At 42.4% G+C, this 24232-nt stretch overlaps 2 protein-coding genes across 19 annotated transcripts in view; both read left to right on the top strand.

Moving 5' to 3' along the window:
* ZNF75D (zinc finger protein 75D) overlaps positions 1-3115 on the top strand; it is a 35957-nt gene extending 32842 nt beyond the window's left edge. For 6 of the 16 annotated variants that reach the window (XM_070291988.1, XM_070291985.1, XM_070291987.1 and 3 more), the window contains 2 exons: positions 265-341; positions 2773-3115. In XM_070291988.1, coding sequence (XP_070148089.1) covers positions 265-341; positions 2773-2899 — 204 coding nt within the window. In that variant the 3' untranslated portion in view covers positions 2900-3115. Of the gene's footprint in view, positions 1-264; positions 342-1702; positions 1794-2143; positions 2416-2772 lie in introns of those variants that run through there. The other 10 variants (XR_011446417.1, XM_070291993.1, XM_070291991.1 and 7 more) reach the window with 3 other exon arrangements.
* Positions 3116-6984: 3869 nt separating this feature from the next.
* Positions 6985-20818, top strand: ZNF449 (zinc finger protein 449). 3 transcript variants are annotated; one of them, XM_070291973.1, is made up of 6 exons: positions 7770-7901; positions 8570-8715; positions 11076-11529; positions 13151-13355; positions 17603-17716; positions 17909-20818. In XM_070291973.1, exons 3-6 carry the CDS (start codon positions 11176-11178, stop codon positions 18793-18795), a joined length of 1560 nt encoding a protein of 519 aa, XP_070148074.1. In that variant the 5' UTR covers positions 7770-7901; positions 8570-8715; positions 11076-11175; the 3' UTR covers positions 18796-20818. The 3 variants fall into 3 exon arrangements, with proteins under 3 accessions (XP_070148075.1, XP_070148076.1, XP_070148074.1); XM_070291974.1 differs by lacking the exon at positions 8570-8715 and having other exon boundaries at positions 6985-7901; XM_070291975.1 differs by lacking the exon at positions 8570-8715 and having other exon boundaries at positions 7285-7869.
* Positions 20819-24232: the final 3414 nt, after the last annotated feature.

Below are 24232 nucleotides of genomic sequence, written 5' to 3'. Positions count from 1 at the left end.
TTCTGTTTAGTTGTGGCCTGTGGGTTCCAGAGTACGTTTGCTCAGTAGTTGTGGCATGTGGGTTTAGTTACCCTGCAGTATGTGGCATCTTAGTTCCATGACCAGGGATCACATCCCTGTCCCCTACATTGAAAGGCAGATGCTTAACCACTGGACGGCCAGGGAAGTCCTGGCTCTTCCTTGACTTGAGCAAAATCTCTCTGTTAAAACTTCTCCCATGGGAGGAAATACAAAAAGTATCCTATGTTCATTGCATTTCAACAGGTCTGCTGGGTAATGTCAGCAATTATGGTCTCAAGATCCAATCATCCAATGAAAGCTTCAAGGCAATTCAATTCAAGGTAGGATTCTCTATACTTCCTGATCTCATTGCCAGGCTTGGCAATGAGTCTCAAATTATTGCTTTTTGTTAAACACCAATTCACATAAATGGGGTGTTAAGTTGTAGAAAATATAGTTGTGAGTGGTCAGACTTCTCACACTGTATTACCTTGTGAGTCTCTGATATAGAACAACTAGATAGTTAATGTTAAAAGTGTGTGACCCATGTGGATATTGTCTCAAAGTAGGACATAGATTTCTACAGGATGTTTTTATTAACAGTGAAGACTGGACTTTGTGTTTTTTACAGTACTACTGTTTAAGGAACTAAAATGACTATTATGAGGAAATGTGACTTGGCCCCACACTGGCTGCCCTGCTCAGTCTCACATGACAACTGAGGAAACCGAGATATGGATGCCTGGAAGAGGGACCCAGGCCATGTGCCCCCTTCCTTGAGTGGCAGGGAAGGCTTGGCCATCCGGGTTTCCTCTCAACCATGTAGGACCATGTAAAGGCACTAAGATACTGTTTTCAATGTTCAGAACAAATAGAGGGATGGGAATTGTTTCCTCGTCTTCCATAAGGATCAAGAGGAGGCAAACTGAAGGGGTAGAAGGCTGGGGCCCTTATGCCAAACAAACTGGGTTCACTTCCTGGTTCTGCCACATACCAGCTGTATGACCTTGGGCCAATTACATGATTTTCCTGTACCTCAGTGCCCTCTTCTGGGTAAGTGGGCGTGACAATGGACCCACCAAAGCTATTATGACATTACATGAGCCAGAGTATGTTAAGCCCTTTGGAGAAGTGCCTAGCAGACAGACACCCTGAGCAGAGGTCTGCTGCCGCTGCCGCTGTTCTTATCAGGAATGTATTCCTCATAAAATGGAAGCCTGAGACTGGAGAATGCATATCATCACCTTCTCTTTCTCTCCTGAATGAGAACCTCTTAAAGCCACAGACTGGTAGAGAGTCTTCCCTGGCAAAGTCTGTGCCCTTGCCTTGAACTCTAGTTACAGGTTGGTTCACTGTTTGTTTGTCTGGGGGTTTTGATATCTTTCTTCTGAGCCCCAATGCTCTTTTCTTGGAGAAAACAGGCTGAATTTGGGTCAACCTGCCTTGATATTTGCACTCTCTGTGTCTCAAATTTATGCTTCCAGGAATCTTTTTTTAATTTAAATAGTTTTATAGAATTGACTCACATTTTTAGATTCTTGTAGAAAATACAAGAATTATATCTACAGAGATCAACTAATAATCCATCTCTCTACCCCTTCTCTGTATTCCCCCATCTTACACTCCTACCCCAGAAGAACTGCCATTTGCTTGCTGTAAACATTTCAGATTTTATTCTTTGCATTTACTTTTATCAATATAGATGACTCTGAAGAAATACAAATGTGATACTAAGACACATATTGTTTTTCAAGTTCTTTCTTCAACTATCATTTCTTGGATATTCTTTCCAGGTCAGTACATAGAGGACCCCTTCACCATTTTCAGTAGCTGCATTTTATATCATACTATTAATATACTATAATTTATTTACATAAGGAAAAATTGCCTTTGTCTTAAATGGCTATCTCTTTGGAATAACAAGTTATTCACCCAGATATTTTATAAAAACTATTGGATATAAGTTAAATACATAAAAGAAGATATGTGTCTAACAATAAAATATGAAATAGTAGAAATGATGTGTCCATTTCACACTGACTACAAAACACACATGAATATAATTTTTAAAACTAGAGAGAAATGTGCTTAAAGCTTTTTATTTTCTGTTTTAAGACTAAAAATACCATTTCTTGCATGACAGGAAAATTAATTACTGCCATCCTATCAGTTCTTCCCAAAATACATCTTTGAATTCAGTGCGAGCACAGTCATGAACTCAACAGGATTTTGCCATGAAATGAACAGTTTATTCAATCAAATAAAAGAGAATCTATGTGAAAGCTTCGCAGGTGGCTCAGTGGTAAAGAATCCTCTTGCGTGTTTGATCCCTGAGTCAGAAAGATCCCCTGGAGGAGGAAATGGCAACCCACCCCAGTATTCTTGCCTGGAGAATCCCATGGACAGAGGAGCTTGGTGGGTTACAGTCCATGGGGTCACAAAGAGTTGACATAACTGAGCAACTAAACAAGATGTGGAAACAGCCATGATTGTGAGCTGTTTCAAGATGTGAAAATCTATACTATAGATTTAGCGACTAAAACAAGAATCAAAAATATGTCAGTGGAACAGAACAGAGATTCTCAACACAGACCCATGTATATGACAGAATGAAGGAAATGATAAGGTTGACATTTCAAATTATACTATGCCCGAAAGCAATATCTTATGACCACTTGCTGAAAGCAAGTGTGTGTGGCAAGAAGGTGGCAGGGGTGTGGGGCAAGAAGTCCCTCGGTCCACTGGATTAAGTGGGTTTCCCATCTTTTTCAGGCCCTCTCAGCTGTGCTCTCTTCTGAAAGCTGTCTGTGGAATCAACCAGTCATGGATAAAGGAACCTCTAAAGTCAGTCCTAACACACCCATACCAATCATCAGAAGGCTGGCAGATAAATACCTAAAACCCACCTTGGCTTCCAAAAACATAAAGAGTTTTTTACTTGGTAGGCAACTGGGAAGGCACAGAAATGATCTGGATTTGTCCAAATGGCTGTGGATGCTGACACGAGCTGCACCAGGGTGGAGTTGGCCATTGCCAAAAAGTCATATAACCTACCTGCTTATGCCTGTCCATAATCTTGGAAAATGCAAAAAAAAAGTAAAATAACAAAATCCTCCCTTGTTTCACTGGTTAAAATGAAAGATGCCTGTCAGTCCTTCTAGTTTGATATGTTTTTATGTTGATATAATTTTCCTGGGTTACACTGTAGAGGAAATTCTATTCATTCTAACAGTCTTTGCAGGGGCTCTCAGACACAGTGGAGATGGTGAGCTCACACTTCATATCAGATTTCTTTCAGCTTTAATCTGAAAAAAACATCAAGGGAATAGTTGGGTAGTTCTAGGTCACTCAAGGACCCAAGACTCCTGTCCCCTAGGAAAGACATTCACTGCCATTCACTGCCAAGGAAGCACACTGCTTCTCTGCTGGGCCTGAAGCTGCCCTCCCCACTCCCCCAAGAGACACTCTGCTGCTGGGAGACACCAGCAAAGGGAAGCAGGACACAAAGAGCCCAGGCCCAGGAAATACTCCCCAGCCCCACTGGTCCCTGCCTCTTGCCTCCAGAAGCTCCCCACATAGCAAGCATTCCTGTCTCTGGAGGCAGCAGAGGGAATCCTTTCCCTCACCTAGAATCCCAAGGTGGCCTGGCCTGGGAAAACTCCTTCCATTTCCCCAGGCAGCATCCCCAGGAACTCAAGGAAGCCCCAGTAGCCTGCAATAAACCAAGCAAGACAAAGGCCCCACAAAGGCTCTGAAAATCTCGCTGTCCACACAACCACAGCCCAGAGTAGGAGGCCAGGGCCTGCTCTCCAAACCCAAACAGGGAGACTACCTGCTACACTACCAAGCTTCCAGAGAACCCAGTGTCTCCTAACATGACACCAAAAGTCCAGGACACAATGGAAAATCACCCTTCATACAGAGAAGCAGGAGATTCACAACTTGAATGACAAAAGACAACCAAGTAACACTAACTCCAAAATGAATTAGGGGTCAGAATTATCTGACTGTGATTTTAAAGCAACAACCATAAAAATAATTCAGCAATTAAATGTTCATACCAGCTTGTTTGGGGCTTCCCAGGTGATGCTAGTGGTAAACAACCCATCTGCCAATGCAGGAGACATAAAAGACGGGGGTTTGAGCCCTGGGTGGGGAAGATCCCCTGGAGAAGGGCATAGCAACCCACTCCAGTATTCTTGCCTGGAGAATCCCCATGGACATAGGAGCTTGGTGGGCTACAGTTCATGGGGTCACAGAGTTGGACACGAATGAAGTGACTTAGCACACACACACATACCAGCTTGTTTGTAATAGCCAAAAGCTGGAAATCACCCCCAGGTCCTTCAGTGGGTGAGTGGTTCAACAAACTGTGATACATACATACCATAGCATGCTACTCAGCAATAAAAAGGAACAGATATTGTTACACAGAAGGATTTATATGAATCTCTGGAGAATCATGGTGAATGGGGAAAAAGCCATCTCAAAAGGTTACAAACTATGATTCAATTTATAAAACATTCTTAAAATGACAAACTTCTAGAAAAGGAGAACAGGTTGGTGGTTGCCAGGGGTGAGGGGTTTGGGAGTGGGTAGGAGAGGGGTGGATGGGAAGGACAAGATGAGGGTGAGTCTATGAAAGAAAAGCAGGAGGGCCCTTACAGTGATGAACTAACTGTTCTGTATCCCGACTGTATTCATGTCAATATTCTGGGTGTACCTTGTGCTGCAATTTTGCAAGTTATTACTACCAGGGCTTCCCTGGTGGCTCAGATGGTAAAGAATCTGCCCACAATGCAGGAGACCTGGGTTCAGTCCCTGGGTTGGGAAGATCCCCTGGAGGAGGAAATGGCTACCCACCCCAGTAGTCTTGCCTAGAGAATCCCATGGACAGTGGAGGCTGGCAGGTTACAGTCCACGAGGCTGCAAAGAGTTGGACATGACTGAGCGATTTTCACTTCACACCACTAGGGAAATGAGGGAAAGGGGAAAGAGACATCTCTATTTCTTTCAACTGCCTGTCAATCTACAGTAATATCAAAATGAAAAGTTTAATTTAAAAGCGGGACTCGAAGACATGCTCCTCCCTTCCAGAAAGACCCCAAACCACCATTTCTGAGGTCTTTCACTCCACACTCACTCCACCTTGACTTCCGAAACTCTCTCTTGTTAGTAGCCATGCTCCATCCTGTCAGTGAGGCCATTCCACAGCCCTGACTGCTGACCTTAATACAACACCTAACAACTTCGTTTGTTTGGTGGTGGAGGGCGAGGTCTCGTGATGTTGCCCAGGCTGGAGGGCAGTGGCTACTCACAGGTGCAGTGTGGTACTGATCAGCAGGGCAATTTTGACCTCTATAGGCCACCTGGTGGTCCCCTGCTGCTGGGATGTCCCCTTGTGGATGATCACAGAGTGCCCTGGATCCCAGAAGTCCTGAGCTCAAGAAGATCTCCCGTGTCAGCCTCAGGAGCAGCAGGGTGTGCCATAAGCAGAAATCGCACCAGGCCTGCTCAGTTTTAAGCATCGACTATGTGATCCAAATGTACATGCTGCTGCTGCCAAGTCGCTTCAGTCGTGTCCGACTCTGTGAGACCCCAGAGACGGCAGCCCACCAGGCTCCCCCGTCCCTGGGATTCTTCAGACAAGAACACTGGAGTTGGTTGCCATTTCCTTCTCCAATGTACACTCTGGTCTCCCTTAAATCCTCAAAATCCCAGATGCCATTTTACCAAAAGGGAATTGAGGCCCAAAGAGGAAAGTGATTTGCCCCAAGTCACGTTGCCACCAGGCAGAGCCAGGATCCAAAACCCTCTGATCCAAGATGACACTGACTATTTGCAGCAGTGACCTGCCTCCCTGTGAAGACAGGCACTCTACACTGTTCCTCTGTGTGCTTGGGTTGGGGGTGGAATCTGGAGGATGAAAGTTCCAGACTAAACTACAAAGTCACTTGCCCATGTCGTTCTACTCAGGAGACTACTGAGGGGAAGTAAGAGATTGTGATGTCCCAGTTGGGGCCACCGAAGCGCACATAAAACATCTCTCAGTCACCTCTTCCCTCATTCTCGAAAGCTCTGTCTGCATGCATTTTAAAAGAGTCACAGCTTCTTGGCAAGTTTATCTATCAGATGGTGCAGAAGCTGCATGTGCACCCTGCTGTGGGTCTCCTGGGACAGGATGGTCAGGAACTGTTCCATCACAGCAGCTTCAGGACTTGCTCCATGCGCTTCTCCAGCCAAAGGCACACATCCATGGCAAAGCTCAAGGAGCTGCCTAAGTGATTCCGGGGACCAGCAGCGGAATCCACAGAAGTGCAGATGAGAGGCCCTGGAGCTGGGCCTCCTTTGGCTCTAGCCACAGAAACTACTCTGGTTTCACAATGAGGACCACTTTTTGCTCTTGAGAGTCAGGGTCAAACGCAGACCATCTTGGCTGGGAAACCATCCAAAACAGCTGGTGAAGGCACCTGGTGCCCCATGCAACAATACACAAAATCTGCAGGAGTCAGCGTGTCCCTGGTGCCAAGTCCCAGTCCATGAGCCCAACTCCAGCTCAGACAGAGCTGTTTGAAGTGCGTTGGCCTCTGTGGGTTTGGGATGGTGGTGTGCCTGCCTGTCTAGCTTCCACCAGCGCCTCTGGGAGGCACAGTTGCCGGCAGCTCTTTCCTCTCTGTCTTGGACCAACACCAAAGTTTGGCGTCCAAAGAGACACACACACACACACACACACACACACCCAGCCCAGGCACACACACACACACACACACCCAGCCCAGGCACACACACACACCCACACACACACACCCAGCCCAGGTCAAATGTGAGGACACACACACAAACTAGCTCGGGCCAAATGTGAGGAGTACATCTTCCGGATGACATCATTGCCTCGGGCCTGGCCAAAACACCGCTGACCACCCAGAAGTGAAAATTTGACTCCAGAGGCGGGAACAGCGAAAGACCAATTGGAAGACAAGAGGCGGGGCCATGTTGGCGACCTAAAGATTCAAGAGCTCTCTAGTGGCGGCCGAAATCAGAGAGGGGTATCAGTCCTGAATATTCATTGGAAAGACTGATGCTGAAGCTGAAACTCCAATACTTTGGCCACCTGATGCGAAGAACTGACTCATTTGAAAAGACCCTGATGCTGGGAAAGATTGAAGGCGGGAGGAGAAGGGGACGACAGAGGATGAGATGGTTGGATAGCATCACCGACTCAGTGCACATGAGTTTGAGTAAACTCCGGCAGTTGGTGATGGACAGGGAGGCCTGGCGTGCTACAATCCATGGGGTCGCAAAGAGTCGGACACGACTGAGCGACTGAACTGAACTGAGCTTCGTCAAATCCTAGTTCTTTAAGAGGAAAATACAAAGATAGCTCAAGGGCACTATGATACGGAAGGGAAAGATCAGGGTCATTATCCCCAGGAAAGCTTATTAAAATGCGAATCCTCCAGCTCACGCGAGATCCAATGCGTACGGGTGTCGGGGGAGAGCCCAGAAAGCTGAATTTTTAACAGGTCCTCACAAGAAATTCTTCCTAAAAAGAGGTTTGAGAAGCATTGATCCAGTAATAACAGATTTCAGGAAGTCCCCAGCCGCTCCAGTTACTCTAGGGCTGATGGGAAAGAAGCCATCGCTAGGATCTAGAACAGCGGCATGCCCCACCCAATCCCCGGGCGTTTAAGACCGGAAATGGGATCGCTTCCAAAGCGGCCTCAGGACCGAAGGAGGCCAAGGAAAATCCCAGCCTCTCCCGCGTCAGCATCCTTAGAGACTGAAATCGCTGGGCGAGTGTTGTGGAGCCTGCCGGGAGTTGTAGTCCGCAGCGCGGCCGCGCGCCTGCGCCATGGGCAGCTGCACCCGGTGAGCCTGGGAGAGCCGCGGGCGCTGAGGCGGTGAGTCCCGGAGCGGCCAGAGGGCGTGGCCGTCCCTGGGGCGCGGGCGCGGGGAGCCGGGCTCCCATCTCTCTCGGTCTGAGCTAACCCGCCGCCTCCAGTCCCGATCGGGCGGCGGGCGCGAGAAGGAGCGACAGGCGGAGGGCCCATGTCCGGCCCGGGTCCCCGCCGCCGTCCCCTGCGACCCGCCGGGCCTTCCCGGGCTTCTCCCGGGCGGGGAGCGCAACATCCTCCCCGGGGAGCACGCTGGGGCCGCGCAGCACCGCGGGTACCCGATTTTCAACCCGCTTTTTGGCTTGTCCCCCGATCCTTTTCCCGAGTGCCCTCTCTTTACACCCTTATTCATCCACGGGCCCTGTGGGCCCGAGTTCGCTCAGGAGGGTTTGGGGAGGAGCCATCCGCCCAGGGATGGAGTGAAGTTTTTCTCCGGAGGGGCCGACGCGGGGGAAACCCGGAGGGTCAGTTCCCTGGTCGACGTGGTGTAAGGTTTGGGACCGTCGGGGGAGGGCTGCCCAGCTGCGAGGCTGGAGCACGTTCAAGGCATGTCCCTGGATGCCCCCCAGAGACATTTAGGTGCCTTGGCAGGGTGGAGGTTAAATAGAAGCTTCCTAGGAAATGACCTTTCCTGAGTGCTTCCTCTGTGCCAAGCATGCTGCTGTTCCCTGCAGTGGGCTCTGCCGAGGGAACTTCTAGGAAAGAGATGCTGTGATTATCTCATGTTGACGACAGAAGCCCTGGGTGTCAGCATCACGTGGCTAGCAGGTTATCACTAGATGGGTCTGACGCCAAAACCCAGACTACCATCAAGATAAAGGTGAGATGGGGACTGTGTTCATTTGGGATGACTGGCTGGAATCATGAGTAATTTTTCCTTGTCCCACTCCCAAGAAGGAGGAGTCCCCGAAAATACAGGCTGAGAAGAGCCACAGTGCCCGGGTGGGTACTAGGGTTGACATCTGAGGAGACATGGATGTGAGGACCTCTGTGACCTCAGAGATCGCACTTAAAACATTTGGATGTTTTTAGACTTTAGTATTTGGAGAAGGCAATGGCAACCCACTCCAGTACTCTTGCCTGGAGAATCCCAGGGACGGAGGAGCCTGGTGGGCTGCCATCTCTGGAGTTGCGCAGAGTCAGACACAACTGAAGCGACTTAGCAGCAGCAGCAGCAGCAGACTTTAGCATTGCAGTAGTAGGTTGATTCCAAACTCCTCGCCATTCCCCTCTGGCATTTACCATGTGACTTGGAGCAAGTTATTCAGTCCTCCTCATCCTTACCTCAGTCTCTCACCTGTGTTCAGGACACGGTACTAGAGCCCACTTCCTGATGTTGGGTAAGGGCTAAATGAACCAATATATGTGGGAGGTGTAGAACAGTTCCTGGCACAAGGCGTGAGAAATGTCCTTGGTTATTAATGCAGACCTGATTCCTGCTGGCCTGCCCTGTTGCCATGTATTTTTCTCATGAGAAAGTCACTTAGAATGCTGTTTCAGGGTGAGGGTCATGGTGATGTTGGCTGAACTACAGGTGACCCCTAGCGGGGAGGAATAAGGGATTGATGGTTTACTGTCTTTGCAAGGCATGATTCTAGCTAAGATCCCCATGGTTGAAGATGACTAAAGGCTCCTCAAAGGTAGATGAACTTTTAGGGTTCTTCACCATTGTAAATATTGCTTGCCATTTCTTCTGTGGCCTAGCTGTATTCAAAACCACAAGACAGTGGGAATTAGGTTGGAAGTGGGTTCAGAAGCGACTAAATCTGTAGGGGTTCATTTAATGGAAGGGTTTCTTTGCTTTAGGTCCATGGAATCCTAGAGCAGAGCTGTCCAATGGAACTTTCTGCAGAGATGTCTCTCCTTTTTTGAAAAAATTTGTATTGGGGTATAGTTGATTTACAGTGTTGTGTTAGTTTCAGGTGTACAGCAAAATGGATCAGTTATACTAGGCCATTACAGGGTATTGAGTAGAGTTCCCTATACAGTAGGTACTTATTAGTTATCTGTTCTGTACATAGTAGTGTGTATGTCAATCCCAATCTTCCAATTTATCCCTCCCCTCCTTACCCCCTCATAACCATAAGTTTATTTTCTACATCTATAACTTTTTGTTTTGTTGATAAGTCATTTGTATCATTTTTTAAGATTCCGCACATTTGATATCATATGATATTTGTCTTTCTGTGTCTGACTTACTTCACTCAGTATGACAATCTGCAGATCCATACATATTGCTGCAAATGGCAATATTTCATCCTTTTTATGGCTAAGTAATATTCCATTGCATATATGTACCACACAGAGATGTTACTTGAGCACTTGAAATGTTGCTCAAGTATGAATGAGAAGTTGAATTTTTAGTTTAATTAATTTAAACATCCATGTAGGCCTGCTTTTTTCTATTGAAAGTGAAAGTGTGAAAGTCACTCAGTTGTGTCCGACTGTTTGCAACCCCGTGGATTATACAGTCCATGGAATTCTCCAGGCAAGAATACTGGAGTGGGTAACCTTTCCCTTCTTCAGGGGATCTTCTCAACCCAGGGATCGAACTCAGATCTCTCACATTGTAGGCAGATTCTTTACCAGCTGAGCCACAAGGGAAGCCCAAGAATACTGGAGTGGGTAGCCTATCCTTTCTCCATTGGATCTTCCCGACACAGGAATTGAACCGGGGTTTCTGGCATTGTGGGTGGATTCTTTACCAACTGAGCTATCAGGGAAGCCCACTTTTTCTGTTGAGGTGTGGTTAATTTACATTGTTGTGTTATAGGATATTACAAAATATTGAGTATAATTCCCTGTGCTATACAGTAAGTCCTTGTTGTTTACCTATTTTATATATAGTAATGTGTATATGTTAATCCCAAACTCCTAATTTATCTCTCCCCCCAACTCACATGGGACTATTGAATACCAGATTGGAGAGTACATTTCTAGAGAATCCATAGATGGTCTTGAAGATTTTGTAGCCTTATTGAAATTAACTGCAGAATTTCATGTGGTGTTTATTTTTCTAGAAGAGAGTTCATGGCTTTCATCAGATTCTCAATCTCCCCCACCCCTCAAGACTGATTTGCTTCCTTAGGGCTTTGGAGAAAAGTAAGCAAGTTAAGGGAGGTAAATCTGCCCTCTGGTAACCACTACTGTTTCTCTTTTCTCATTTTGTCCCAACCTCAGCGTATACATAGGTGGCTCCCCCCGGAGGATAACAGAAGTAAAGAAATTTGAATCTGCCACTTCAAGTTCCATATAAATTGCACATTGCTGGAAGAGGGCGATGGCTGTGGCCCTGGGTTGTGCAATCCAGGCCTCCTTGAATCAGGGCTCGGTGTTTCAAGAGTATGATACTGACTGTGAGGTCTTCCGCCAGCGCTTCCGGCAGTTCCAGTACAAAGAAGCAGCTGGGCCTCATGAAGCTTTCAACAAACTCTGGGAGCTCTGCTGTCAATGGCTGAAGCCAAAGATGCGTTCTAAGGAGCAAATCTTGGAGCTGCTGGTGTTGGAGCAATTCCTAACGATTCTCCCCACAGAGATAGAGACTTGGGTGAGGGAACATTGCCCAGAGAACAGAGAAAGAGTTGTGTCACTGATAGAAGACTTACAGAGAGAACTTGAGATACCAGAGCAGCAGGTGAGAAAAGAGGTTGGGATCTTGGTAATTAGACCCAAAGAAGTAGCAAGGCAGCTGGGACTGGATCAGACCTTCTGACTGGTACCACAGGATTTCCCTGCTGGAGCTTTCCAATTTTTCCTTCTACTGGAATCAGCATAGGTTCCAGACAGTCTCAACTATTAAACCCAACTCCACTTCTATAACAAATATTTGATAATGTCCCCTTTACTATCCTAAAATGAAATTTATGAATAATATAAATTACATATTACAAAATTAGGGAAAAAATCAACATAATAAGTGCCCTGTGGGCCAAATATTACACAAAGCCTATTTTTATACAACCCACGAAATAGTCATGGTTATTACCTTTTAGAAGGATGGTTAAAAAAAGAAGAGACAACAAACCAGTACTCCAGTACTACCCACAAAGCCTAAAATATTTACTCTCTGTCTCTTTACAAGAAAATATTACCAACCCTGAGTTGAGTAGAGTTTAGAAGGAATATAAAGGAAAAGGATTGTGATTTCTTATGAAATCACATTTCATTGTGCATGTATTTGGGCTTGACTACACCAAAACTTTAGGGAGTTGTCATTTGCTTGAATCTATGCATAGATACACTGGGAATGTGACAGCCAGAACTTCTGAGTGATATGGTACACTCAAACATTATGAGTGGTGTTGCTGCTGGTCATATGATTTCTCAAGATGACAAACAACTCTTGGTCAATTGGAACAATAAGTAGTATAGTCTTTCTCTGATTGCCAAAGTAATGCTTTTCTAGAAAATCCAAGTCATGCTACAATATGCAAAAATATTTTGTGTTTATATAACCAACAGGGTGAGATCCTTGACAGGTTCTTTTTACCTATGTGAGTGTTTGAGGGAACATTCCTAAATGGTTTGGGAAGTGGAACAGTTCTTCCCTGTGAATTATATAGACTCCCATCTCTGGTTTAGAATATTCTGATAGCCACCACCTACCATCCTAGGCAAAATGCCCCATAGAAGTGGTGGCATTAGTCTCTGTTCAGAACCATCGATTGAAACCCATAGCTGAGCAGAGGCAGAATCTTTGGGAGAAGGCAGGAAGTACTTGTGGGTGGGCATTAGGGGAGCTCCAGCAGGGAGTGTCGATGGGGCTCTGTAGTTAGCCTGCCTGAGCAGGAGTCATCCAAGGTTCCCTGCCCCCTAGGATAGGATGAATTTGTGGTTTCCCTTTCTCTGTCTTTCTGGTTTAGCTTACCATATAAGATTTTATCTTTGTATGGTCTAATCATGCACCACCCAGCACAGCAGCCAATAGCCAAGTGTGGCTCTTCAGCACTTGCAATGTGGCTATTCCAAATTGAAATATGCTATAAGTATAACATACACAGCACATTCTGAAAACTTAATATGAAACAAGAGTAGGTGAAATATCTCACTAACAATTGTTTATATCAATTACATTCTGAAATTATGATATTTTAGATATATTGGGTTAAATACTGTATATTGTTAAATTAATTTTATTTCCTTTTTTGTTTCATATGGCCTCTGGTAAATTTAAGAGGACATGGGTAGCTTGCATTATATAGCTACTGAGCAGGGTTGGTCTGGACTTTTAGTGATGGTTCTGGCATTTCCTCCAGCTGGATAGGCAGGAAATGCTCTTGGAAGAACTGGCACCAGTGGGAATGGCACACATACCACCAAACATCCACCTGGAGTCACCCCCACTCCAAGTAATGGGACCTGCCCCGGAAGTCCCAGTGGCAGAGGCGTGGATCCCACAAGCCGGGCCGCAGGAGCTGAGCTTCAGTGCTGCTGGGGAAGGCCAGCCCTTTCTCGACCCTGGTAAGGCAAGGGTTTGCTTTCCTTTCTTTGGTTTCTGTTTTGAGAGCTCAAGAGCTCTCTAGGGTTGGGGAATGCCTGATGGAAATGGGCCACTCTGATCAAGAGTAGAAGGAGGAAATATCTTTCTGGGAATAGCTGGTCACAAAGCACCTTAGATTGAGGGGGACTGAAAATCCCTTAAGCTAATGACCCTGCTCAGGAAGCCTATTTTTCTCTTCAATTTTTTTTTTAATCATGATAAAATACCCACAACCAAACATTTACAACCTCAACCATTTTTATGTGTACAGGTCAGAGGTATTAAATACATTTGTAATTTTGTGAAGCCATTCCCAACATCCATTTCCATAACTGTTTTCATCTTATAAAATTGAAACTCTATACCCATTTACACAGCTTCTTATTTCTACATTCCACACTCTGCCCCCCATCACCAGATCCTGGTTACCACCATTCAACTTTCTGTTCTAATGAATTTGACTACTTTGTGTACCTCATGTAAAATAATGCAGTGTTTGTCTTTTCATGACTGGCTTATTTCACTTAGCACAATGTCCTCAGGGTTCATTCATGCTGTAGCATATGTCAGAATTTCCATCCCTTTAAAGGCTGAATAATAATCCCTTGTATGTATATGTCACATTTAGCTTATCCATTTTCCATAAATGTGTACTTGGGTTGCTTCTGTATTTTCAGTTCAGTTCAGTCGCTCAGTCGTGTCTGACTCTTTGCGACCTCATGGACTGCAGCGTGCCAGGCTTCCTGTCCTTCACCATCTTTCAGAACTTGCTCAAACTCACGTCCATTGATTCAGTGATGCCATCCAACCATCTCATTCTCTGTTGTTCCCTTCTCCTCCTGCTTTCAATCTTTCCCAGCATCAGGATTTTTCTAATGAGTCGGCTCTTCGCATCAGGTGGCCAAAGTATTGGAGCTTCAGCTTCAGCATCAGTGCTTCCAGTGAATATTCAGGATTGATTTCCTTTAGGAGTGACTGGTTTGATCTCTTTGCAGTCCAAGGGACTCTCAAGAGTCTTCTCCAACACCAGAGTTCAAAATCATCAACTCTTTAGTGCTCAGCTTTCTTTATGGTCCAACTCTCACATCCATACATGACTCCTGAAAAAACCATAGCTCTGACTATATGGGCCTTTGTTGGCAAAGTAATGTCTGCTTTTTAAGATGCTGTCTAGGTTTGTCATAGCTTTTCTTCCAAGGAGCACGTGTCTTTTAATTTCATGGCTGCAGTCACTAGACGATGGGAACTCAGGTCAGAAGGGTGGGGGACGGGTCAAGGGGAATGGTTAGTGGCCTCCACTGACATGGGATTTGAGCATAGGTTGGGAAATACAAACTGGTGATAGTGTCAGAAGCAGTACTGTGAGAGTCCAGGAAGAGGAGACTGAATGCAGCAGAGGCATAAGGATCTGTGTGTTATGCAGGATAATGGAGGTGGGTAGGGGTGGAGTTGGTATATAATTAAAAATTGCAGGAAGTTAACATTCAGGAAGAAGCTCAAGTTTGAGCACACATTTCCTGTCTGCATCCAGGGTATGGTGTAAGGTGTAAAGTTAGGTTATTGAGATTTTTCTTCCTTTTTAATATAGGCATTCATAGCTATAAATTTCCCTCTAACTAAGCACTGGTTTTACCTCCCAAAGTTTTCATTTTCATTTACCTCAGAATATTTCTAATCTCCCTTTTGATTTCTTCTTTGACTGATGGGTTACTTAGGAATGTGTTGTTCAGTTTCTTTTTATTTGTGATGTTCCCAATTTTTTTTCTGTTACTTATTTATAATGTCATTTTAGTGGGGGAATGTAGTTTGTCATTGTGATCCTTTAACATTTTTGAACATTTGTTTTGTGGTGTAGCATCTCAACTGTCCTGTAGAATTTTCTCTGCACCTAAGAAGCATGTATATTCTGCTGTTGCTCGCTGTGGAGTGTTGTCTGTAAATGTCTGTGATGTTTAGTTGGTCTATGGTATTTTTAAGTCTTCTATTGTTGCTATTCTGCCTAAGTTTTCTATCTAGTAGTGCAAAGAGGTATTAAAGTCCACAACTATTGTTATCAATTGTCTATTTCTTTTTACATTTTTTTCTTCATATATTTTGCACTGTGTTATTTAAGTGCACATATGATTATAATTGTTGCATCTTCCTAGTGGATTGATCCTTTTATCATTATGAAGTGATTCTCTTGTTCTACTATCTATTTTGTCTGATATTAATATAGTCATTCTGGCTGTCTTATGGTTACTTGCTGCTTGCATGACATATCTTCTTCTGTTCCTTTACATTCAATCTGTTTGTATCTTTGAATCTAAAGTGTGTTTCCTTGGACAGCATATAGTTGGATTTTAAAAAATCCAGTCTGACAATCTCTGCCTTTTGACTGAGTTGTTTAATTCATACCATTTATTCTTATCTTTGATTGGTTGAGTTTATATCTGCTATTTTGAGTTTTCATTTTTGGATATGTCTCATATCTTTTTTGTCCCTCTATCTGTCATCTACTGCTTTCTTTGACACCAAGTAAATATTTTAAATGTAACATTTTACTGACTGTAATGAATTTTCACAATTTTTAAAGTTATTTCCTTAGTGGTTACTCTAGTTAACATGTACATCTTGACTTGTAATCAGCTTCAGATTTATATTGACTTAATGTCAGTGAGATGTAGAAATATTTCTTGTATGTAACTCTATTCCATTTTACCCCTTCTATTAAAAATAGATGTTTCTTAATTTTCTAGACTTTAAATGTTTCTTGTATTATTTTTAATAATTGTCACCAGTTAAAGTGGGAAATAGATCTACAGAGCTTCTCATGGTATCATACTTGAAGTCTGTCTCCCTTCCTGCATTGAGGTTATACATCAGTATTTCACACATAGGCCTTTGCTACTCTCTCTGCTTATTTCAAGTTTCAGTTTGCTTCCGTTTTTAATACATAATGACAGCTTTCCTTTGACCTGTGACCTCCAGTTTATTTGACCTTGGTCTCATTGCCCTGTCATCCTATTCTTAGCTTTGAAACCCAAACAAAAACAATATAGTGAATTTAAACAGAATTTTATGTGAAGCACATTTTTGTTTCTTAATCTTAAAAGATCTTTTTTTCCATGAAAATATAAAATAAGATATTTTAGTCCACTTCCTATGTTTTGATATAATGGTTAAAATTCATCAAATTAACCTGCTAATGTTATTTTAATGGTGCTAATATTTAAACATCATGCTGAGTTTCTATCTCAAGTGAGCTACTTCCAACCCACACTTGATGATGGACCAGTTAACTTGGGCAGAGCAGAGAAGGTGAGGAAGGGGTGTGGAGAGAGACTGTGAGCCAGAGAGACTCTCAGTAAGGAGAGGGTAATAGGCCACAGTGGGGGCGGGCACTGAATGGAGAAATTTCTTTGGTTGTCCTTAACCTGACAGTGAGAAACACTCTTTAATGGTTACTTGGGGGTAATTTCAGGAGAATCAGTCCACTTCCAGATTTCAGCTGAAGCAAACAAAAACTGCTTTTCTGGTTGTCAGCCCAGTCAGTTTCCATTATAATTTGGAAATCTCAATTGAAATTATTCCAATAAGCAGTTGCATAACTTCTGGCTTTACCTCTCTCTCTTCACGTAGTACTCAATATCAGCATTTCTCAGTTTCAATGCCAACTTTATGGAGATTTATTTCATATTTTGGTTCTAACCTAGGGTCTTCCCTGGTGGCTCAGTTGGTAAAGAGTCTGTCCACAGTGCAGGAGACCTGGGTTCAATCCCTGGGTCGAGAAGATCCCCTGGAGAAGGAAATGGCAACCCACTCCAGTATTCTTGCCTGGAAGATTCCATGGACAGAAGAGCCTGGTGGGTTACAGTCCATGGGGTCACAAAGGTCAGACACAACTGAGTGACTAACACTTTCACTTCACTTTCTTGGCTCTAACCCAGATAAATCTATTATCAAAATAGATAAAGTAGCAATTTAGTGTATTGATTTCAGCACAGAATTGATTCACTCCCTTCCATAGGTTAGAGGAAGAGTGCCTTAAGTTGAACGCAAAAGGTTCTCTCATTTTTTGCTTTTCTCTTTAAAAAAAAAAAAAGACTTGCAAGAGATTCCAGGTGATGTAATAGTAATTGAGGAGGAAGTGAATATTAAGCAGCCACATGTCCAAGATATCAGGCTAAACTCTGTAAAAACCTTTGATGATTCAAACTATTATGCTTTTCATCTTTCTTCTGGCAAGGATACCCAATACCAAAACTTGACGTGAGCTTTCCATTGGAGCATAGAGAAGAGGCATGGGTGAAGGAACTGCAAGATTCCAAAGAAATTAAGCAATTACTTGATTCCAAGTTAGGTAAGTAATTGTTCATTGATACCACACAAGAAAGAAAAGAAAAAAATAAACCTTGATCAGGGTAAAGAGTTTTGGATTCTACTAAGGAACATCTCTTATTTCTATGAATGGTTTAATATAAACTCTTCATTTTCCCTCATGTTCTTTTCCATGTGGGACATGGTGAGATCTGTATTCTGTTTCTTCTCTCAGGTTTTGAGATTGGAATAGAAAATGAAGAAGATACTTCAGAAAAACAGAAAAAACTGGAGAATATGTATCCATTTATTGTTACTTTAGAGGGGAATGCTCTTCATGGCCCCATTTTGCAAAAAGACTATGTACAGCTAGAAAATCAATGGGAAACCCCTCCAGAGGATTTACAGAGAGATTTAACAAAACTTGTAGAGCATCAGAACCCCTCAGCAGGAGAGAAACCTGAGAGCTCCAACTTGGAAGAACCTCTCAACCCGAGACCCCATAAGAAGAAGAGTCCGGGTGACAAACCTCACCGATGTTCTCAGTGTGGGAAATGTTTTGCTCGAAAGTCACAACTTACAGGGCACCAGAGAATTCATTCAGGAGAGGAACCTCATAAGTGCCCTGAATGTGGAAAGAGATTCCTCCGTAGTTCAGACCTTTACAGACACCAGCGACTTCACACAGGGGAGAGACCCTATGAATGCACTGTGTGTAAAAAGCGATTCACTCGGCGCTCACACCTTATAGGGCACCAGAGAACCCATTCTGAAGAAGAAACATATAAATGTCTTGAGTGTGGGAAAAGCTTTTGTCATGGATCAAGTCTTAAAAGACATCTGAAAACTCATTCGGGTGAGAAACCTCATAGATGTCATAATTGTGGGAAGAGTTTTAGTAGGCTGACAGCTCTTACTTTGCACCAGAGAACACACACTGAAGAGAGACCTTTTAAATGTAATTACTGTGGGAAAAGCTTTAGACAGAGACCAAGCCTTGTTATTCATTTAAGAATTCATACAGGGGAGAAGCCATACAAGTGTAGTCATTGTTCTAAAAGCTTCAGACAGAGAGCAGGCCTTATTATGCACCAAGTCACTCACTTTAGAGGACTTCTTTAAGGATTATTAAAGGAAACAAATCCTACAGAGATTGATAACTAACCCCAACACAAAATCTTAAACATGCAACAGCCTGTTTGTCTTGGAAGAATTCGTTTGAGCTTGTAAGAAAAGAAAAGCTTTTTTTTTCTACTTTAAAAACCCATCTTCCAAGTTATATGAATTCTAGAGTATCTACCTACTCTTGCAATTTTCATAGATTTGATTTATTCTGTCTCTGCAACTCATTTTTTATTACATTGACAATTTTTGTGAACCAAGTCAACCATATCGTAAATGTCAGCATAAAAATAATGGCAAGCCTTTTCAGGGTAGGGTCAACATAATGGATTATCATATTTGTCTGGCATATCTATTACAGTATTACCATAATTATTCTGCTGTCATTATTAAAGGTGATTATATTAGTTTAAAACTTTATATGTGTCCCAGGTGGCAACAAAGGAGACAGTGTATTTTATGAAATAATAAAAATATGTTAGGAACACATGGATGAAGAGGATTTCGTTTGCCTGCTATAAACTGGGTTCTTTCCATTGAAAATTTTGTCTTTGAAGAAATTAGAATTTTAATCTTTACTTTTGAATTTTGCAAAGTTGACTAATCTGCTTAGTTGGCAGTCTGGGGTGATGCTACTCAGAGCTGAGTATTGGTTTGATGATTTATTTTGTTCCCAGGATAAGTCAACTCTTTGTGGAAGAACCCATTTGCCAGTTGAAGTCATACAAGTAGACTCTAATTTAATTTACACTGACTGAGGAACCAGTATCCATTGCTTTTCACTCTCCTTTGCTATTCAACTGTGTCTCTCTCAGTGCTTTAAAATTTTATCCATTCTTTAATTCAGTGTCTCCCTAAGTGTGTGTCATAGAACACCTATTTCTATAAGATAGTTTGCAAATAAGTTTGGGAATCCCTTCCTGCTGTTTCTGCTTTGTAGATTCACAGTGCACATCAGCCTATGAGGATTCTGAGAGGTCCTCTCATGAAGGTGGAAAAAGTACCTCTTTTGGCTCAGTGTTTTGCAATCCTGTTTGACCCCAGAACCCGTTTTCATGTACACCCAATAATAACCCACAGAGCTCTTATTCTGCAAATATTCTTGGAACACACTGCCTTTAACACATATTTCTATAGCTATCTGTATAGCCTGATTGTTCCCAAGCCTAGCTATTTCCAGTTGCTTCAAGTGTGTTATGAAAAAAGTCTTTACACTTATTTTTTTAATGTAACATACACACATCATTTAAGGAGGATCAGTAATTCAGATATTTATGTGTTGCTCAGTGATTTGTAACCGCTTTGAATTTTGCTTATAATCTCACACACACATTGCTACTTATATAAATGTTCTCATATACTAGTGGTTATGACTCAAGTTCCTATAGCAAAGGAAGAACTCTCTTTGTCAGTTAAAGCTGTTAATACATGAAAATATTCATTCAGCCTTGTTCCTTGTTAAAAAATACAAGCAATAGGACATTTCCCTTTGTGAGGATACCAGTCATCCTTTCCTTAAACTAGAATTAGGGAAAGTATATTTTTTTTCTATTCCATTAAAGTTCTTGCAACTGATATTTAATACAAGCATTGTGGGGATATGTACTATGTGCCTAACTAGTCCTGTTCTAGGCTTAATGGAAACTATTAAAAATTAATTCATAAAGAGTTTATAATATCTTTAGTTAAACAAGAGTTGGGAAACAAATGGCCAGCAGTGCAAGAGAGTTTGTAGTTAAGTGTCAATTCATACAAGTACTAGAGCCAGGATGTGTCCTTCATTTTTGTCATCCAGGTCCTAGTATGATGCTGCTATAAGTTTGGGGATAAAATTGAGATCCCAGTAGCAATAAACATGGAACAGGGGAGGAGTCTGAATGTAGAGGTAAATAATACTGAATGTAATGGCTTCTCTTTTCTCTCTTGTGGAATTGCATTCAAACCAGGACAGTGCCTTAGAATGGATGAGCCCAACTGCTCTGTATCTATGCAATATTTTAATAAAGTGAAAACATATGTGCTCTTCCTGCTTTGATCACATTAACTAATTGTTTGAACTTAGAGATGCTTCCCTGAGCAGTGGCAACAAGCACCACAATGGACTCCTGCCCTGACTTCAGTTGGAATCTTTATTCTCTGCAACCATGGGTTTATGTATCAGTTTTAGCATGTAATGCAATCAATTTTAGCTAGTAGAGTTAGTTGCAGTCATAAAAGGAGCTGTATCATCTACATCATAAACACACATGACTGGATTTTATAGGGTAGAGAACATCTATTCTTTATCTCTTTGTCATAGTATCCTGTGTATAATGAGCACTAATAAATATTTGTGGCATTGGATCAAGTATTACATGAAGTAGTTCTTAGAAACATGTCATAGTTAGAACATGGTATGGATGTGCCTAATTATATTTCTGAGCATTTCAAATAGGGCAAAATATAGTACCTGCCTCCTAAGTATTATGAAGGGCAAGACATAGTACCCAACTCCTAAGTACTATGAAGATGAAATATATTTTGTTCAGGCCCTGCACAGTGTACACTTGCAATAAATATCCAGCATATTGTATCCTAAGTATTTGTTGTTTAATGATAAAAGCATTTTAAGGCTATGAATTTTCCTTTAAATATAGCTTTGGTCACATTCCATACATTTTATATATAATGCTTGTATTAGCCAGGATTCTCCAGAGAAATAGGGAAGATGGATAGATGGAAATGTATACATAAAATTTGTATATACGTAATATATGTTTTTATATATAATTAGGTTTATTATAGAAATTCACCCATATAGTTACAAAGCTTATGTCCCGTAATCTGCCGTCTGCAAGCAGATGAAAAAGGAAAGCTGGTGGTGTAATCCAGTCCAGGTATGAAGATGTAAGAACCAAGGGAGCCAATGGTTTATCTCTCAGTCCAAAGCCAAAAGCCTGAGAATGGAGATGGGGGGGTGGGAGGCAAGGCAAGGGGAGCTGCAGGTGTAGGTCCCTGAGTCTGAAAGCCAGAAAAGTGGGAGCTTCAGGTATAGGTCCCTGAGTCTGAAAGCCAGAAAAGCAGGAGCTCCAATGTTCAAGGGCAGGAAAAGATGGACATTCCGGCTGAAGAGGGAATTCGCCCTTCCTCTGCCTTTTTGTTCTGTTCAGGCCCTCAACAGATTGAATGATGCCTACACATATCAATGAAGGTGGAACTCTACTCAGTTCACTGAATGAGTGCAAATCTTTTCTGAAAATACTCACAGACATGCCCAGGAATCATGTTGTACCAGCAATCTGGGCATCCTTCAGTTCAGCCAAATTGCACATAAAATTAACCATCACCATGTTATTATTGATGATTTCAAAGTTATTATCACAGTTTTCATTATAATTTCTCTTATGACCCAAGAACTGTACAGCATTGCCATTTTCCTCTTAATTTTGGCTTTCCTGCACTGTGATTAGAAAATGAGGTTCACTTTATTTCTACTTTTAAAGTTCATTTACGTTTTTTTAAAGACACATATTTAATAAAATTTGCAAAGTGTCCTTAGACCCTAGAGAATCCGGATTCTCTTCATCCTTTTCTAGTCCTCTGTAGCAGATATGGAACAGATGAGAAGAAAACTCATCTCCTAGTCTTTCCTCAGGATTAATAATCAGTTTACTCAATCCCCTAATTCTGGAATTTTAACTACTGGTATTGAGGAGTGATGTATAAGTTAGTATATCTAGCCTTTTCCAGGTTGCATTGTCAGACAGGACTTCTCAGAGGTCTAGCATGACCTAAGTTCACATTTTTTAAGGATTAACAGGTATTAAAATATTACATATCCTTCCTCTGAGTGAGTGAAATCCATTACAATCCCCAACATGATACAAAAACAATATTTTATCTCCAAGGAGTACCTGGAAACATGATTTATATATTAGAGAACCACTTTACATTCAAAAGATATATAACTCCTGAGTCACTGAAGAATTCCCCTAGAAGTTTATTACAAATAAACAATGTTAGTAGTCTGTGTGGATTGTATGCAACAACTTACTGCTGCACTGAGAGTTATCTTTCAACATGATGATAATGAGTCTGTCCATGGTCTTCTCTCTCTTGCATACTCCTACTGCTATCTTCACCTTTCAGTGTGGCCTTCACTTTCAAGTGCTTAGTACTAAAGGGAATGTTATCAAACTCAGGTTTGGCTGGTCACTGCTCAAAAAGTCAATATTCGAGAGACAAGTGTTGGTTGGAAAGGAAAAGTTGCTTTCATCAGGAAACCAGCTACCCAGAGTGAGGGTGGATTCATATTCCAAAATCAACTTCAGATTCAGCTTGGACATGAAAATTTTTAAAGGGATAAAGGGGAAACAATCTCAGTTAATCATTAGGGTAGGGGGATTGGATTGTGTCATTTTTCTGTTGTGTGCAGATCTGCTGATTCATGCTCTTCCTTTGAATGCTATCTTGCCCACATGGTCCGCCTGCAAATTTGCGAAGGGGGATACTAGGGGTAGAAAGTCAGTCATTCCTCAACTATTTAATTCTTCATTTTTACTCCTTATAATCCGGGAAGGGACTCACCAAGTTAGGGAAGGCATTGTGTACATTCAGTAGAGCATAAGTCAGGAGTTAGGTTACATTTTACCCAGTGATCTCATTTTTCTAATCAAGTTCTGAGGGGAGACAGAAAAGGGGCAAAAGGGCTGCTTACAAGAAGACTGTGCAGGATGGATAATATTCTGTACTTCACACCACACTTTACAGCCCTTAAACTTCTTGCTTCTTCATACTCCCTTTGAAAATAGCATTGTAAATTATCTATGCTTCAATTAAAAAAAAAAAAAGAAGCATGAAGATGACCACTGGAGTAAGCTTACCTTTTAGCATATATATGGCCACAAGATGATGATGAATGCTGATAGAAGGCAATTATTCATTTCTCTGACTCCTATGTAAACTGACCCAGAATGGATGCTTCTAGAGAATTCAAAAGCATGAAACAGAGAAACTACACCACCCTTCTTCATGCAACTTCAAGCTTATCCTTCAATTCCAGCTGCAGAAGAACTAAAGAAGTTAAACTCTTTGTGTTGTGTCTGCAGCATGAATGTGGCAACTTCAAAGGAGTATACTGCAGCATGAGACTAGAGTCCCACTGCAGTAAGGGCAAGTTTCAGTGTAAGACAACCAGCATGATGATGCCAGCTGTAAAATGTGTAAGTTCAGTGTCCTAAACAACAAGCTAACAAGAAGAGTGATGGCTCCTGGAATACAGTCACTGGTCAATGTAGACAGTAAACATGATGTTGACCACTTGTGTAAGGATAATGTTCAGTTCAGTTCAGTCTCTCAGTCGTGTCCGACTCTTTGCGACCCCATGAATCACAGCATGCCAGGCCTCCCTGTCCATCACCATCTCCTGGAGATCACTCAGCCTCACGTCCATCGAGTC

This window comes from Ovis canadensis, chromosome X (assembly GCF_042477335.2).
Source record: "Ovis canadensis isolate MfBH-ARS-UI-01 breed Bighorn chromosome X, ARS-UI_OviCan_v2, whole genome shotgun sequence".
Classification (NCBI taxonomy): Eukaryota; Metazoa; Chordata; class Mammalia; order Artiodactyla; family Bovidae; genus Ovis; species Ovis canadensis.
Note: the sequence above shows the minus strand (reverse complement) of the source record. Positions and strands in the feature narration are given on the sequence as shown.

Coding starts and splice junctions, on each gene's coding strand:
- ZNF449 (XM_070291974.1), top strand. CDS start 11,176: ATGGCTGTGGCCCTGGGTTGTGCAATCCAGGCCTCCTTGAATCAGGGC. Junction 11,530..13,150: donor TTGAGATACCAGAGCAGCAG/GTGAGAAAAGAG, acceptor CATTTCCTCCAG/CTGGATAGGCAGGAAATGCT. Junction 13,356..17,602: donor CCAGCCCTTTCTCGACCCTG/GTAAGGCAAGGG, acceptor TCTTCTGGCAAG/GATACCCAATACCAAAACTT.